This window comes from Apium graveolens, unplaced genomic scaffold (assembly GCF_009905375.1).
Source record: "Apium graveolens cultivar Ventura unplaced genomic scaffold, ASM990537v1 ctg8220, whole genome shotgun sequence".
NCBI classification, from domain to species: Eukaryota; Viridiplantae; Streptophyta; class Magnoliopsida; order Apiales; family Apiaceae; genus Apium; species Apium graveolens.
In genome coordinates this window covers 30,636-47,381 of record NW_027420991.1, presented here as the reverse complement: position 1 = coordinate 47,381, position 16,746 = coordinate 30,636, and the positions used below count along the sequence as shown (strand labels likewise).

General features: G+C 34.3%; 2 protein-coding genes across 2 annotated transcripts; one reads left to right on the top strand and one right to left on the bottom strand.

Moving 5' to 3' along the window:
• The first annotated feature begins 2,649 nt into the window (after positions 1-2,649).
• LOC141704768 (nuclear transcription factor Y subunit B-1-like) lies at positions 2,650-4,312 on the top strand. Its single transcript, XM_074507947.1, has 2 exons — positions 2,650-2,817; positions 3,605-4,312. Exons 1-2 carry the CDS (start codon positions 2,739-2,741, stop codon positions 4,147-4,149), a joined length of 624 nt encoding a protein of 207 aa, XP_074364048.1. The 5' UTR covers positions 2,650-2,738; the 3' UTR covers positions 4,150-4,312.
• A 174-nt stretch (positions 4,313-4,486) lies between these two features.
• Positions 4,487-11,301, bottom strand: LOC141704769 (tRNA (guanine(9)-N1)-methyltransferase). Its single transcript, XM_074507948.1, has 3 exons — positions 10,751-11,301; positions 5,310-5,669; positions 4,487-4,894 (listed from the first exon to the last, which is right to left on the bottom strand). Exons 1-3 carry the CDS (start codon positions 11,279-11,281, stop codon positions 4,694-4,696), a joined length of 1,092 nt encoding a protein of 363 aa, XP_074364049.1. The 5' UTR covers positions 11,282-11,301; the 3' UTR covers positions 4,487-4,693.
• Between the last annotated feature and the right edge of the window lie 5,445 nt (positions 11,302-16,746).

The window sequence follows — 16,746 nt, the reverse complement described above, 5'->3', positions numbered from 1 at the left end:
GTTCTCTTGTAAGCAGCTGTGTGTTATTCAAGCATCACAGAGTTCTCAACTTTATATATATCTCAGGTGGATAAGTTCAAATCCACCAGAAAGTTTTAAAGCTTTGTGTTTTATTACTTTGTGTTTTGATTTCTCTTTTATTCTCATTCAGCACTTCTTGCAAAATCAAACACAGTTATATATTAAGTAAGAACATTCTTAAAATTAGAAAGGGTAGCCGGAATTACTTTCAACCCCCTTTCTGTAATTCTTGTTGCATTGTTTGGAATTAACACATATTACAAAGTGTCATATACCGATATAATCGTTAACTCACAACGAAAAACTCAGCCTACATTAGAATCAAGAATAAAAAGAAAAAAAGTACAATTGTGGTAAGAGTACAACAAAAATGTACTAGAATCTTACACCAGAAATCATCCAAGAGTTTTAAAATCTACCTTTACTTGGCTCGGTTACTACTAATTCTACACAGATTTTTAAAAAAATATATAGATAATATATGTATTATATATATAATATAATATTTATTTAGTAATATTAGTAACCAGTTCGGTTCAATTTTTATCGATTCGGTTGGAACGTATAACCGAAACCGAGCTATTTAAATCGGTTCTGTTTTTTGTTTTTTGGTTTCAGATCGATTTTTTACGGTTCAATTTCCTTCGGTTTTCTTCGATTTCAGTTCAGTTTCGATTTTAAATCGATTTTTTACTCAGCCCTAATGTAGGTGGTTTGTACGTTTTATGTGTCAACGATAGGTATTAAATAAACATATGTTTTATTTTCTTTCAAAAATTATGATTTTTCAAATGTTATCATAGATATAATTAGAGTTCTAAACGAACAAAGCTGAGTGGAGTCGACCTGAGTTTAAGATTTTTTATTATTGAACCGAGTCGAGCAGAGTTTTCTTATTGAACAAAAATTGTGTTCAAGCTCGAGTTCGTTAATGAAGCAAGCCACACTCAAACTTTTATTGAACAAAAATGAGACGAACCGAACTAGAGTCCTTAATGAACTGTTCGCGAATATTAACATTTAATTTCAAAAAAATTGTTGAATCCCTCTTGGACCAACTTATTATCAGTTTCTACACAACCGAAACTCAAATTTTAATATATTGTCCTTAAATAATTCAAATGAACTTTTAAATTAAATGAAACTTAAAATATTAAGAATATAATTAGAAAAAAATAGAATTTAACGAGCTAACCTCAAGACACATACATTAAAATTTGACATTAAGCTTACACACATTTTCGAATATTAAGAATATTAAGAAATTTTTTTTCGAAATTTAACGAGCTGAACTCAAGATACATATATTAAAATTTGACGTTTAGCATACACACAGTTTCGAGTTTAAACTCGAGTTCGACTTCTTAACAAAACGACCAAATCAAGGCTATATCAAGCCCAACTCTAGCCGCTAGCCCAACTCTAACCGCTCACGAACGGCACTGTTAGTTTAGAACATCTTCAATAGTCTCTTATGTCACTATTCAAATATATTATAAAATATTAACTCTTAACAATTTAATGTGTATTCACCTCTAACAACACTTTTTATATCCATTTTTTAAATAATATTTTAATATTAAAATATCTTTATTTAATATGAGTAAAATACAAAGTGGAGAGAAAAAGTGGATGATTAAATTATTTTATAATAAAATTTAAGTTAAGGGTAAGTGATTGGCTCTTAGAAGAGAGGGGAGAGATTAGATTCTTAATATTTTAAAAAGTCTCAAAGAGTCTTTTAGAGTTACAATTTTATTAATATTTTTTATTTTTTTCATTTAAGAGTCTGTTTAAAAAGATTGTTGGTTGCCCGTCGGAGATGCTCCGGATACATCTCGCCGCTCAATATCCCCATATATAACAGCATGACACGTGACACATCTCCCAGGTTACCACTTGGTACCTAAACATTACCAAAGAGAAATCACGAGTTACATTAACGCTAAACGTGAACTAGAAATACAGCCAAAATATAATGATTATAACAACTTAATTCCCAAAAAATTAAATTATCTTTAAATTGGACACTAACTAATTAATTAGCACAATTTGATTGAAAAGTATCTAAAATTTATTAACTTACTTATATGAATGTGCTCTAAAACTCAAATACATCAAATACCATACGTGACCATTCTAAGTTACAACTAAGGTCAAGACTAATATAAACAAAATATACTTTTCTATAAATTTGATAAATTTATTTAAATTTATATTTAATAAATAAACAAATTTTCATAAATTGCTAGATTACATACTTGATTAAATTAAGACATGCCGTATTTGTTCGGCCAACTTTAAGAAATGTTGAATAATTAAATAAAACAAATTAATAAAATGTGAAATTAGTGATGAAGATATTCATAGAAAAGAGAATTGCAAGCAATGAATGGAGTAGATGGGAGTTGAAACAATGAATTTGATTGTGTTGGGAGTAACAGTCAAAATGTAACTCACTATACTGCCAGCCAACTATTACTTTGAGTAATAAAGGTGACTAGAGAGATAAGCGAGACCAATTTGTAATATTACCCTATTGCGTCTTCTTGTTCATCACGCCTTTGCCACGTGTAACATGCAACTCACTCTCTCTTCTTTTCTTTTAAACACACTCCACTCTTTTTTCTCTACTATATGCATGTACATTTGGCAGTACTCTACTCACCAGAGAGAGAAACAAACTCAGAGAGAAACTGTGAGAGAGAGAGAGAGACATGGAGAGAACAAAGCAAGAGGGAAGAGGCTTTCAAGAATATCAAAGGATTCCTCAGCAACCCCAGATACCTGCTTCCGGTGATTATACATACAATTTTTTTCACTTTTTTGGCTGCATTTTTTTATTATGTAATCATTTCCTTATTTTTTTTGTGCTAATAAATGCTAACCCATACATACACATATGTGTGTTCTATGTGTATATATTCTTGGCTATATGTGTTTCAATTAGAAGATCTAATTCGTTTATATGTGACCTATGTCTCTATAGATATGTGTGTTTGTGGATTTAATAAGCTGCAAAATAGATCAGCATGCAATTGTACAGTATCATTTTTTAGTTTTCATGTCTCTTTGATCTTATTGTTAGAAGTAAATAGTGTTAATTAGGCCTTTCTTCAATTCCAATTAGTCTGATTATGAAGAGAAATGGTGGATGACAACACACACACATTCACCCATGTAAATCCAAAACTATCACATTTTTCAAGATATGCATTGCCTATTATACTTTGGTTTTGCTTTGCATCCACTTTTCCATCATCCAACTTATATTAACAAACCATCTGAATCAACAAGCAATAGATTATAGTTTGTGTGAAAAAAATAGAATTGCAACGAAGGTAATTCGAATTATCAGTTGATATAAAACAATAGCAAACCAGTATTGGCTAACTGGTATGTACTTCTTGTATCAGTTTTTTAGTTTATCTGTGTGTTTTTCATGGAGTAAATGTTCACACTAGTATTGCCCAAATGGTATTTATTCTAGTTTTGATGTGTAATTATCTCGGAGTAGTTGTTAATTTACTGTTGTTATCATTTTCGAACCATCTGCTATATCTGTTTGTATACCTTTCAACAGGGACGATAAGCACAGGGACTGACAATAATTCACCTGCTGGAGATAAAGAATGCATCGTGAGAGAACAAGATCGGTTCATGCCGATTGCAAACGTGATTAGACTTATGCGGAAAAGCATCCCAGCCCATGGAAAAATATCCGATGATGCCAAAGAACTAGTACAAGAAAGTGTGTCTGAGTTTATCAGCTTTGTTACCAGTGAAGCAAACTTTCGGTGCCAGAAGGAGCATCGCAAGACCATAACTGCAGAAGATGTGCTTTGGGCGATGAGCAGTTTGGGGTTTGATGACTACATCGAGCCACTCACCTTCTACCTGGACCGCTTCCGTGAGGCTGATGGTGGGGAGCGTAGTGCGTTGAGGGGTGAGCCGCTGATGAGGAGGTCAATTGAGCTTGGGGCAACAGGGATTCCTCCTACATTTCCACCAGGGTACTATATGGGACCTCATAATGCGCTTCTAGGGGCTGTGACAATGGGAGGCTTTGCTAATGATGTTCACAATGCCGGACCTTCTGGTGCTGGAGTTAATAGCATTGATCCGTAAGCTTTAAGTGCAAAGATGATGTTAAGTCAGGCATATTAGAGACGTTAAATGAGTAGTATTTCTCTCTTAGGTGTGTATCTGAGAATTAGTACCAAAAACTAGTAGTTGAAGTTTATCTTGATAGCTGTCACTTTAATATAATCGCTGTTTTCTTTTACACCCTTTAAAATTAACCATGAATCTTCAAGTTGGTTTGCAGTGATTTAAACTGAAATTTGGTTGATGCATCTCTCAACTTAGCAATATCATTCATCAATAGAATAGAAAGCCCAGAATTTGAAAAACACATCATCTTGAGAGCAAATTTGCTAGCGTTTAAATGGCAAAGCAACTAAAATGGATAAATACTTGAGCAATATCTTAAAAATCTGTCAGCTTCCGATTCACAGGAAATTTATGAAAGTTCAAAGAAGAAATGATTGACTCATCTACAAGATCACTGGTACTTGAAGAGTTGAAGTCACTATAGCAAACTAGATTTCAAGATCCTCATTACGATAAAGATAAATATGACATTGACATAGATTTCGTACAACGACAATTTTCAAGTTTCAGTACAAGGCTTTTTCTGCTCTTGAACAACATATTGTTCTTCATCTTGTTTATCTTCCACGTCTTCTTGATTTTCTTCTAAATCAGCTTCAAATCTTTTTCTCTGAGGAATCACTTGAAAAAATGAATCCTTCCAGTCTCTTGTTTCCAAGTACTTAAGTATTATCTCTATCACTTGATTCACAGTGAGAACCTGAAATCACATGGACGTTTGCAAACAAATGAGATACACATTAAACTTTCATAAGATTACTCAAAAATAAACCTATTAAATGATGACAGCTCACACAGATTCACGCTGATTTTTCTTTAGTCAAAGGTCAGTGTATTGATGAAGTTCATATTAGTGAAAATTTCAAAGATTGTAGAACCGCAGTTGAATACTACTAATTGTTTATAATAATATAACACAATTAGTTTCTGAATTTGTGTTCCATCAATTCTAAAGGTCAATATGCAGCCAGTTAACTTGGAAATCTTTCCTTGCGGAACGGAATGGGTAGGGTCATCTTAGTCCGTATTACATATAATGTATCACATTAACATTTTGCACTAAATAATTGATGAAACATAAATTGCACTAATCAATTACTATCGACGAACAATACCTGGGAACTGGACATTTTCAGGAAGTTTCCTATTGGGAGTTTAGCTGTTTGTATATTCTGCTCTTCTGCTTTTTTCATGGTTATTCCTTTCCATCTATTCCGATCCACCAACCCACCAACAATATATATTTTCTTTGGATCAAGGTCATCCAGCATGGTTTCAGAATCTGCTGTAAGGTATACTAAATGTTCCTTTTGATTTTCGAAGGTTTGAATATATGGTTGAGTGTCTTTATCAATGATCCACTTGTCAAACCCTGGGAGCCTTTGAAGTTGTTTATCCATTTCTCCTTGGCAGCCAGTCAACCAAAGATGAGCAGGGGTACTATATCGCCCATTTTCTGCGTAGCAGTACATAATCTGCATGTATCAAAGCAACAATTTTTCATTTTTGTTAAAATTTACTTGAACAAATGACTATGTAAGAGAAGGGCATATATTGATAATTGAGAAATATGCACATAAGCATACAAATAATTTAAAATGAACTCGTCATTTACAATTAAGAACAAAGATAGAGTTCCAATAAAAAAACAGAGCTTCCGTTATACCCAAAAAGCTGTGATGTGCCTCGACGAGCAAATGAATTTTTTGCTTTCTATCTTAATGAAAAACAAAACTTGTGAAGAGAAACAAGAGGGAGAAGTGGTACAAAAGTAATAAGCTATGATGTCCACGTGTATCACATTAGAGCCCCTGTGACCCCTTTAAGTGAGAGGGGTGTTCACGGCTGTATTAGCCTATTAGGAACTTTCACTTGTGCTGTGCCTATCTGTATCCATCTACCCAATCTATAGTTCATGTGAACCAGGATGCCTCTTTTTTTTTGGAAATAAAATTATACTATCAAGTATCAACAAACTCCATTAGAAAAGCATGAGACCCTACTGGCAAGTGCCTCGGCTTCGTATTGCTCCTTCCATCCCAGGCTCACTAAGAATTATCACATGAATTTAGCTTTCATATGAAACAATATGAGAAAAATATGTTTTAAAAACTAATACAATATAAACTGTAATCAAGTTTTCAGTTTAGAGTCTAATTTGGTGCAGGTATCTGAAATACAAGCAATTAAATTTATCCAGCAGTCACCGTGCACTCAGCGTTTTTTAGAATTGGTTATCTTCGTATATCTATGGTTGAGGTTAATTACTAAAGTGGCAACTAAATAAAACTATATATCTCAAGTTCACCATCAACAAATTCAGGGTCTCAAGTTTACCTCTAAATTTAAAGAAAGTACACTCACTAAAAAATAGAGGGAAACAATTATAAAAAGTTCATACGCAGGCAAAAAATTCACAGGTTTGCATAAACATTAGACAACCAAGTGGCAAGTACGCGGCTAATGTAATGAAAATAAAAACACTTCATCATCTTCTACTTCAATTACATATACACACGCACATATTTTTGGGTTCATACACATGATACATAGACTTCTTCTGGATGTATGTCAAACCTTCCAATCAAATGAAGGTATAAAACACTTGCAGTGTTCATCCATATTCTAAACCCACAAAACAAGCCCCTCACTTTGATGGATCAAAACCTAAAAAAATGTTGGATGAAGAGGCATCTTACCCTCAACCAGTTGATTTCTAAAAAGACAAAGCACGACCCTGACAAACTAAAGCCACAAATTCATATTATAACAATATGATTCAACTCTCTTCTTGCATTATCTTGTCACTAACATCCTGTGATTCTTAGTGACAGCAGTTGCGGAGATGAAGAAAACCCAGAAGCGGCCCAGAAAAGACTGACTGAAACATGGTTCCAAGAAGAAGTTTGAACTTTTTTTTATTTTTATTTTTATAAGTTCTTCTGTTTAAAAACTTTCATCAACACATCAGGCTCCAATTTATTTTCCAGTAAGGTTCTTGCCCAGTGTTATATGAAATATTATGGAATTTCTACAAGACAAACTTAAGTGGAGTATATATTTTTTTTCTAAATTTCGAGATAAATTTGAGACCCCGAATTTAACGGTGATAAACTTGAGATTCAAAAACATGGTTGCCATGTCGGTCGACTAGTCGGCGAGTAGTCGACTAAGCGGTGTTTGGAGGTCGACTCAACATGTAGACTAGAATGTCGATATTTCGGTCACCTGGTCGACTAGTTGACTAAGCTGTCGACTAGTCATGCTGCTCAGTGTATATATTTTTTCTGCATAATTTTTTTTACATGCTGCACTACCACATCACATCATAGTTGTATCAGATAATTGTTATTGAATAATTGTTACATATTTTATATGATTGCAAGTACTTTTCTTTGTTGTACTAAATTGTTAGATAATTTGCAAGTACTTTTCTTTGTTATCATTTGTTAGATACTTAGATCTTCTAGCTTTTTCATAATTCTCTCCAAGTGTTGGATTCTTAATTCCTTACAAAAATAAAATATTGTGGAATGAGTTGGAACTTAAAATCTAGAACTTAGAAATCTAAAATACATAATATATATACATTTGTGTGTGTATATATATATGTATATTTATTTTTAATTTATAATAATGTATAAATTTTTTGTCAACTAGTCAATGACTAGTCGACTAGTCGACTAGCGGGAGGTCCGTCGACTCGCCTCGACTCATCGACGTGACAACCATGTTCAAAAATTTATTCAGTGGCCGCTTTGATAATCGACCATTCATAGTTGTTAATAATTAACACCTCCTCTGCAACACTGGACCACTATTACTTACAATGAACTCTAATAACTATGAGTGATTGATTTGACATTTCATTTTACCATTCTCAGTTATACATTCAAACCACATCCTTTTTTTTTAATCTAGCAAATTTTATGTGATTAATTCATCAAAAGTTCAATACTTATATTTTAGTTAGGGTTTGTCTAGTGTGTGCCCATGGGCACATGCTAAACACTAAAATTTATAATTTTAGTACATTTTGATTGGTGTGATTGTTGTGAATGCACGAGGATCCATCATTATATAGAAGTGTAAGCCAATGAAAACAAGCTAAACTTATAAAATTTGGTGTTTAGCATGTGCTCATGGGCACACCACAGAAAAACCGTTTTAGTTATTTCCTTATTAAGAATTATTTTCCTACATCAAATTGCTCTTACATGTAATTAATGTAATTTATTAAGGGGACTATAGGGGCGTTTTGATTATTGATGATATTGATATTGAGAAGGGGAATGAGTTGAAATTCCTTGAGATAAATAAGAAATGACCACAAGGGATAAGGGTCTTGTTGCAACATGTATTCCCCTAAATCAAAAAAAAACACATAGGAATAAGATAGACACCGAGCCAAAGGCTCCTTTACTCGTCACCAACAATCATCACCTACCAGTCCTACCCTCATAGCCAATATTTTTCTTCTTTGCCACAACAGTCTTCCTCTTTGCCTTTTTACTCGTGAAACCCTCGATAATTTTTCAACCCTCTCTCCCCTCATTCTTCTTCTTCCAAGCGACCCCAAAAAAGTTTTACTCATTGACCAAGTATCAACTCTCCAAAATCCTCAAGGTGAGGATCCCAACACTGCCCCCACTCGGAAACCCATTTTTGGACCAAGAAATGGATCATTAGGAGCCCATCTTTAGGGAAACACAAACCTTAGTCTTCAAATTTATATTTGAGAATATTAGGAGTAGTTAGAACTGGACCCCTGTTATTAAGGATGATGGTCATATTGTCTTCCAGTGATACAAGGTTATTTGAATATTGGTTTTAGTTATAAGGCCATCCAAGGAATGAAGCCCACTACATCAGTCAAAGTCTCGGTTGCAAGTCATGAAGGTAATGAATTAGAGCCCAACATTTTTTAAGGTTTACTATACGTTCAATTTTCATGAGTTTAGAATAGGAGGTAAGGTACCTAGGTAAAAGAGGATTTACTTAGATCATGTATTATCTTAAAACTTAAAAATTCTCAAGTTCTATTATAGAAATAATTTCAAAAAAAGAAAAAAAATATTCGTGAAGGAGTGCTCAGAGAAAGAAGGCAGTAGTAGTGATGGCCATGGTGCATCACAATCTGTTGTTGTACAATGGATACTAGCACAAAATTTGTCAAAAATTAGGATCTAGATCAGGTATCCAAAATTTAAAGAAAAGCACATTACACAAATGAGAAATTCATAATAAATGATAGGCTTGAGATGGTCATTGTAAAAAAACCATGCTAGCTTACAAATCACTTGATTAATTATTCAACAGTATCGCTCTCATGCATCCATTATCACTAGTTATTCATTCTCATCGAGCTTTTCACGAAATTTGGACATGAAACATCTTTACATGGGACAATCTATATATCAGTTCCTTCCAGAATTCAAATTTAACCGCATATCCACGATGCATTCCAAGATTCACTTTTGACCAATATGCAGAACAAATGCAAGTACGTTATATACATCTCCCAAACGCATCCTGTCTTGTAATGGGCCAATAACAACCTCTGGTGTAGCTTAGTATTATGTGTACTTCCTTCGCTTTGTAGTTTTAGGATGTGTAATTAGCAACAAAACATTGCTCTAACAAAAAAAACTACCAACACACAACTTCACAGGCCTGCCTTTACAGTCAAACTTTAACGATACCTACCATTCACAATTTGAGGTAGGGGTTTAAGGTTTGAAATTTTGGGATCTGGTTTTATCACCCAGGAAAGTTATAGATGGAATCCTTGGGCACTTGTTTAATAGGTGTTGGAGGTTACTACCTTTGAGACATATTGGAAAAAAACACTTAAATAACTTCTATAATGAGTCTCTTTCTCCAAATTAATCTCAAATAATGATATATCCTCAAAACCTTGATATATTTTAAAGTCAAAGAATGCTATTTCGTTTTACCCCGACGTAATTTGTTCCAACAGCAACAACCTTGGCAAATCTAACAGCACTACTTTAATTAGATTCTTCTACCCAATTTTTCTATGGCTTAGGTGACACAGTATATTGATCGAAATTAATAGGTTCTTGATATCAATGTAGGATTATGGTGGGACGGAGACAATGGAGGATAAACACACAATTCAAATATAAATCTGATCAAAAAAGATGATTAAAAATATTGACAGAGACATACTAGAGCTGGATGAAAAAGTAAAATCCGAGTTAAGAGAAAACTCATCCTGATTCACATTGTACTTACCTACTGATTACCTTAAAATCCTGATTAATCTTATGTACTAAAACTACGAAAAGTGAGCCACATTGTACCAGTCGAACATTTCACACATCCAAAAACATGAAATTGTACGTAAATCCGAGTTAATAGGAAACTCATCCTGATTCACATTGTACTTGCCTACTGATTAATAGTAAAATCCTTATTAATCTTATGTACTAAAACTACGAAAAGTGAACCACATTGCCCCAGTCAAACATTTCACAAAACCGAAAACATGAAATAGTACTAAAAACACGACAGGCGAGTAAAACTGGAGTACCTGCTGAACAAGGCTATTAATTTCATTAGAAGTCATAAGATCCGAAAACTCGAGATCAATCACCAAATTCTGTCCATTTACTTTCGCAGCCGTAAGTCTCTCCGCTTTCAGTTGTTTCTCCACAGACCTCTTATCCATTCTCTCTTTTCGTAACTCTTTCCTCGATTCCATCACTTTAATTCTCTCCTCTTCGGATAAATTAGAGAGTTTCTCTTCCCATTCCTTTCGTTTTCGCTCCGTCTCGCTCTTCTTCTGCGCTTTCGCTGCCGCTTTCTTCTCCGCTCTCTTGGCTTCGAATTTCTGCTGCTTTAGGAGCTTCTTTTGCGCCGTTTTTGATAGGCCGCCGGTGATTGTTGATGCGGTGGTGGATGTGACGGCGGTGATAGTTGCTTCGGCGGCGGCGGCGGCGGCGGCGGTGGTAGATACGTGGTCCATTGTTGAGAAGTGAAGGTGAAAGAGGGGTATTTTGGGTTTATTAGGAAATAATAGGGTTCGCAAAATTAGAGTAGCGGGAATAGAACAACTGAACATACCGGCTCGCAAAATTACGAGGAGCAATTTAGTTGGTAGTTGATACTGTTTAATTTATTTATTTTAAAAAAAAAATAAGTTTAATTGAAAATTTATTTTGTACAATACTAAAATTCAATAAAAGATACTCTTTTTTTAATTTCATAAAAAACAATATTTACTCCTTAATTTGTATTGTTGATAATTGTTATTTAAATAATATAGAATATGATTCTTCTCGGTAGAAATATAATTTTGAAAATATGTTTAAGTTTGATTAAATTGTGGATTTGAAAAATGGAAATGGACTTGTATTGTTCTACACGGAAAGGCTTGTGGATCAAAATAAGGTTGGGCTAGTTGATGGAGCCATCAAAATTAAAGAGTGGTGTTGGGCCTAGGCCCATCTAATATGGAACCTGCTTAAAATACCCATTTAAATACTATAAAATATTTATATTCACACATGGTAAAGGTATTCAAATATTATACTTCAACAATAACGTAATAGGAGCTCTAACCTCCTCCTAAAAACAACACATACATCCAATAAATCATAATCATTCATCCAAAAATAAAGATCACGTTCATACATATACATCTCGAGAGGAGAGCTAGAAAAAATAAAGCTACATTGACTCCGATAGCTCTATCTCCGGATGAAGATGTTCCACACAATACAACAGAGCTCAGTCAATCAGATCTACTTTACGAGATGCGAAATTCAAAAAAGGATATTATAACTCACATCCTCACTCCTCAATGCAAACATTGCTAGCAAGCGATGCAAGGCTTCATCTCGAAAAAATCAAACGACAAAATAATGTTCCCGAAACTCAAATCGTGGTTACATACACGGTAAACATGGATAACGAACTCCGTGGCCTCGATATTGAACGAAGAGTATTAGTAGAAAATGTAAGGCATAGAAAAGAAATAGTTTGATTGCAAAAAGAGCTGGCTGAGGTCTCGGAGGTATACGTCTCCTCAGAATACCAAATAGATAATTATGAGTCCTCGTGGAGGACATCCATGGGAAGTGAGTACACAGAAGTTGAGGACTCCTCAAGCTCGTTATCCTCCAAGATGCGAAAGCGCAGGACGGAGAGTTATGAATCCATAAATGGCGAGGATTATTGTGAAGGAGGAAAGTCGACCTCAAAAAACCTCACGAAATATGAAGTAGTTTTGTTCAAGGATTTCATTAAAACTCACTCAGGGGAGGTTGTGGCGTCCTCGAGCAATATTTTATCGAAGAGAATCGAAAAAGCTAGAGTAAAAAGGAATTTCAAGATACCCTTTATCGGCCAGTTCGACGACTCCGCAGACCCCGCCGACTTCATCCACGTCTTCGATAGACGCAAGACGTTCTACGATCACTCGGAAGTGGCGAGATCATACTCAAGTTGAGGAGTTCTCGAGGTCATTCTCTTCATCCAAAATTACACTCCTGAGAGCGAGGACAACTACACAGGGGCATATCGAGGTCCACGAACCGAACGAAGCACGATGTGGGGTTATTCAAGGATTTCATAAACTTTATAACATAAAGACACACTCAGAAGGAACTGATGTCCCTTCAGAGAATCAACCGTCAATAAAAAATGAGAAAGCAAAAGTAAATGGAAACCTCAAAGTACCTTCTATAGACCAGTTCAATGACCCCATCGACCCTTCAGACTTCATCCACCTCTTCGAATCTGATGAAAGACCCAGATGTTCAGATCCGATGTGCAATAGGCGCCGATCAAACAAAGAGAATTGAACTTTCGTCATGATTTCCTAAGGAAAGCAAGTGCTAATAAGCAAGGCTAGATCCTATCTGCAAAAATCAAGCAACGAAATAAAATTATAAAAGGCAGCTGGAAACATCGAATCACGAGGAAGCCTGTACACTTGCTATACTCAAGGGAAGCCCATGGTACAGGCCCCCGAGTGTGGCGCCCTACAAACCCGGGTCAGAAGTTTGGGGTCCACACACACACCTTAATTATAACCTGCTTATAACAATAATAAAGATAATAATAATATATGCAGTGACCCTACTTACCAACCACCACGGACCGCAACAGGTTAAAGTATGCACACAAGCCAAACACACTAATATATTACAAACCGTTCAAATCCCAACTATTTCAAACTCAAACTGAGTATTAAACATTATTACAAACTTTTACAAACTTAAATCATTCCAAAAGAAGCCTACTAGCTCCGCTTTCTCAACCTGAACCCCTAGCTCTCGCGCTGGACTGGGGATCCTCTTTACCAATTGGTTCCTTTTTAACTGGAAAGAATATAAACAACATCGCACAAATGAGCTAACTAGCTCAGCAAGTCACAATGACAAAACTGAGAATAATGATCATCAGATTAATATAGTTATGATATCAAGTGAACAATGGATTATGATTTAGAATTGGATATTATACTTTTAATTTAAAAAACCAAGGTTAGGCTGCTGATCAGTCACGCACTAACCCCGAGCAAGGCACACAGCATTGCTCTAACTACTGGATCCAAGGCTCACATTGGCCTAACTTGACCATTATATGGTCTGACCACGAATCTGGTCCACAATTTTATAAAAACAATCCAATTCTAACATAATAACAGAATATGCAATAATAAACAATAACCGAAATCATTAACAACAATAAATGTTTAACAATGGAAGGGTTTCAATCCTTGTAAGGATCAATAAGGCAATTTAAAAGCTTGGATGCTGGGTAATGAAAGAATTGGATAACAAAGGAATCAACATTTCAAGGTTTCAAGGATTTGGTCTTTCCAAGTATAAGATACCATGGGTTGAGTATATAATAGTTCATTTCAGTGTTTGGTATTTAGTTTGTATGTATTTGTGGAGTAGTATCGTAGATTTGTGGTTCTTGTTTGAGTATACAATAATCAATGGATTAGAAAGAATATGATTCATGGCTCAAGAATAATAACTGAAATCAGGATTTAGGTTTCTGTGCTTCAAAGCACTTGCAATATCACAGGATTATCAAGTACTACAATATCTCGAGAAAGTTCAGAACACTTGCCTGATATTAGCTTACTACACTGCACTCGTTTCCAATCACAACCGTCTTACTCTTCAACTATCTGTTTCCCTTTCTTACGTCTTGCCTCTTCTGCTCACATATCATAAGCATCTATCAATAATTTACTCATGGAATTCTATTCAACACATACTTCTATCTACCCTTCGTTTTACCCAAATCCGATTAACGGATTGAAAGTTATGCAATAATCAAGTAAACACCGAATATATAGACCGATAGTCAATTAACAAGTCACATATAGCACATAATACATCACGTAATCAATGATATATTATTTATAAAGAAGTCTCGGGTCATAAATAGGCTTTCTGGTATTTAAAATGATTTTTAAAACATTTTTCGAAATTAAAACGGGTCGTTGGATCAATTTTGGGTTAATAAACAGGGTTCGGTTGGCCCATTCTGGCTCCGAAATAATTTTAGAATAATTCTCGAGCCTTGGAAATAATTTAGAATAATATTTTAAAGCTCGAAACTATTTTTCAGAATTTTTAAATCATTTTTAAATAATTAAATCTAATTAAATAATTAATTAAAATCAATTAATAATTAATTAAATCAATTAATCAATTAATTTTCGAATTAATTGACCAATTAATTAATTATAAATTAACTGAAATTAATTAACTAATTAATTTAGATTTATTTGTGAATTAAAAATAATTTTCAGAATTAAAATTATAATTTTTAGAATTTTCAGAATTTAAAAATGAATTTTTATAATAAAAATAAATAGGAAATATGATTTTTAAACATTTTATAAACAGGAATCCTAAATTTGCAAAGTCTGGAAACTTCAGGGACCTAACTGCATCATTTTCAAAAGTTGGGGTACTAAACTGTAATTTTCCAGCCCTTCGCCGGAAAACAGTCGGGTTTGCCGGAGAACACGTTCCCGGCGTCCTCACCCCACCAACACCTCCAGATCACATCTACACAACACCAGGAACACAACCATGCAATCAATTCATCCTAACAATCCCTGAGTTGGCCGGAATTTGGCCGTGAAGTTTTCCAGTTTCCGGCGAACATCGGAAAACTTCAAAACACAACTCCCTTCTCTACAGACCTCGTTGGTTCATGAAACTTATACGACTAGATTGCAAATTTCACAGAGAACACAACCCACTATAACACAACATCAATCTATCACAGAATAAGAAACCCCCAAATTTCAATTAAGAACATTCATACGGGTTATAAACCCTAATTTTGAAATTCGAAAATTAAACCCACTTTTGAGCATGTTATTGAACTCCAAATCAGACGTATGACATATGAAAATCATCAGGAAAACAAGCTCTACAACGTGCAATCATCAAATCATACTAACAATCATCCGAACAAAAATTCATATTTTTAATAAAATAAATTCGAAAATAAATAATTTTTTAGAAAAATAACCTTGATTTCTGCAGTGAAACAAAGCTCAGAATCTGATAGAACACTTCAAATCCTTCGTTTTGGTTACTCAAGCTTTGAAAACAGAGATCAGTAACGCCTTCGTTTTGCTGTTTGATTCTTAGAACAGTTTATGTAATTAGGGCTTTTCTCTGAAAATTATATAATTATCTGTCTGCAAATGATTTTGATACGAAATAAAATACGGTAAAAGGCTATTTATAATTACGGAAAATTAGTATCCTGTTGGATCATTCCGGATATAAAACGGTACGTTTATTTGTAAAAACTGATCCAAACGGTATCGGTTTTCGGGATAATTATCCAAATCAGTACAATTTGTACTGCGGTATTGGTCTCAGCGCCTGGTTACACGTATTACGAAGTGATAATTGGGATAGTTTAATAAAAAGCTCTCGTTTATCGAAAATACGGGTTTTATTGATTTACCGAAACGAATATTGTATCGAAAATGTTGCGCCGAGACCCGCACAGGACAAACCGTACGCCGGATCGAAAAAGTCGAAACATGGAATATGCTCGGAATATTACAATTAGGTTAGGAAGGAGTTCTCGAAAGAGTTTCGGGTTCCAAAAACGTAATAACGGGTGACGTCGGTTGGTTCCCGTTTTTATAAAATATATTTTAATTACCCGGAAAAAGATTTTAGAAATTTCATATGATTCTTATAAATCCATAAACCAACATAAAAATAATTAGGAAGATATGACAATTATCTATATTTTATTTTGGACATATAAAAATTAAAATACTCAATTAATATTATTTTTGAATATTCAAGTACAGCTAACACTTAACAATTAGCTCACAGAATAGATACTGAACACACATAATAATTATATAATAGCAAAAATAATTACACGATATATCCCGGATATTACATCCTTCCCCCTTAAAAGGATTCTGTCCTCAGAATCTCTAAGAAAACAAATGAGGGTACTTTTCTCTCATATCACTTTCTAACTCCCAGGTTGACTCTTCAACCTTTGGGTTTC

Bases quoted from the DNA above. Each gene is read 5' to 3' on its own strand.
- LOC141704768 (XM_074507947.1), top strand. From the start codon at position 2,739: ATGGAGAGAACAAAGCAAGAGGGAAGAGGCTTTCAAGAATATCAAAGG. The intron at 2,818-3,604 runs GTGATTATACAT...ACCTTTCAACAG, and splicing joins ACCCCAGATACCTGCTTCCG to GGACGATAAGCACAGGGACT.
- LOC141704769 (XM_074507948.1), bottom strand. From the start codon at position 11,281: ATGTTCAGTTGTTCTATTCCCGCTACTCTAATTTTGCGAACCCTATTA. The intron at 5,670-10,750 runs GTACTCCAGTTT...TGATACATGCAG, and splicing joins TTAATAGCCTTGTTCAGCAG to ATTATGTACTGCTACGCAGA. The intron at 4,895-5,309 runs GTATTGTTCGTC...ATGTGATTTCAG, and splicing joins TGAAAATGTCCAGTTCCCAG to GTTCTCACTGTGAATCAAGT.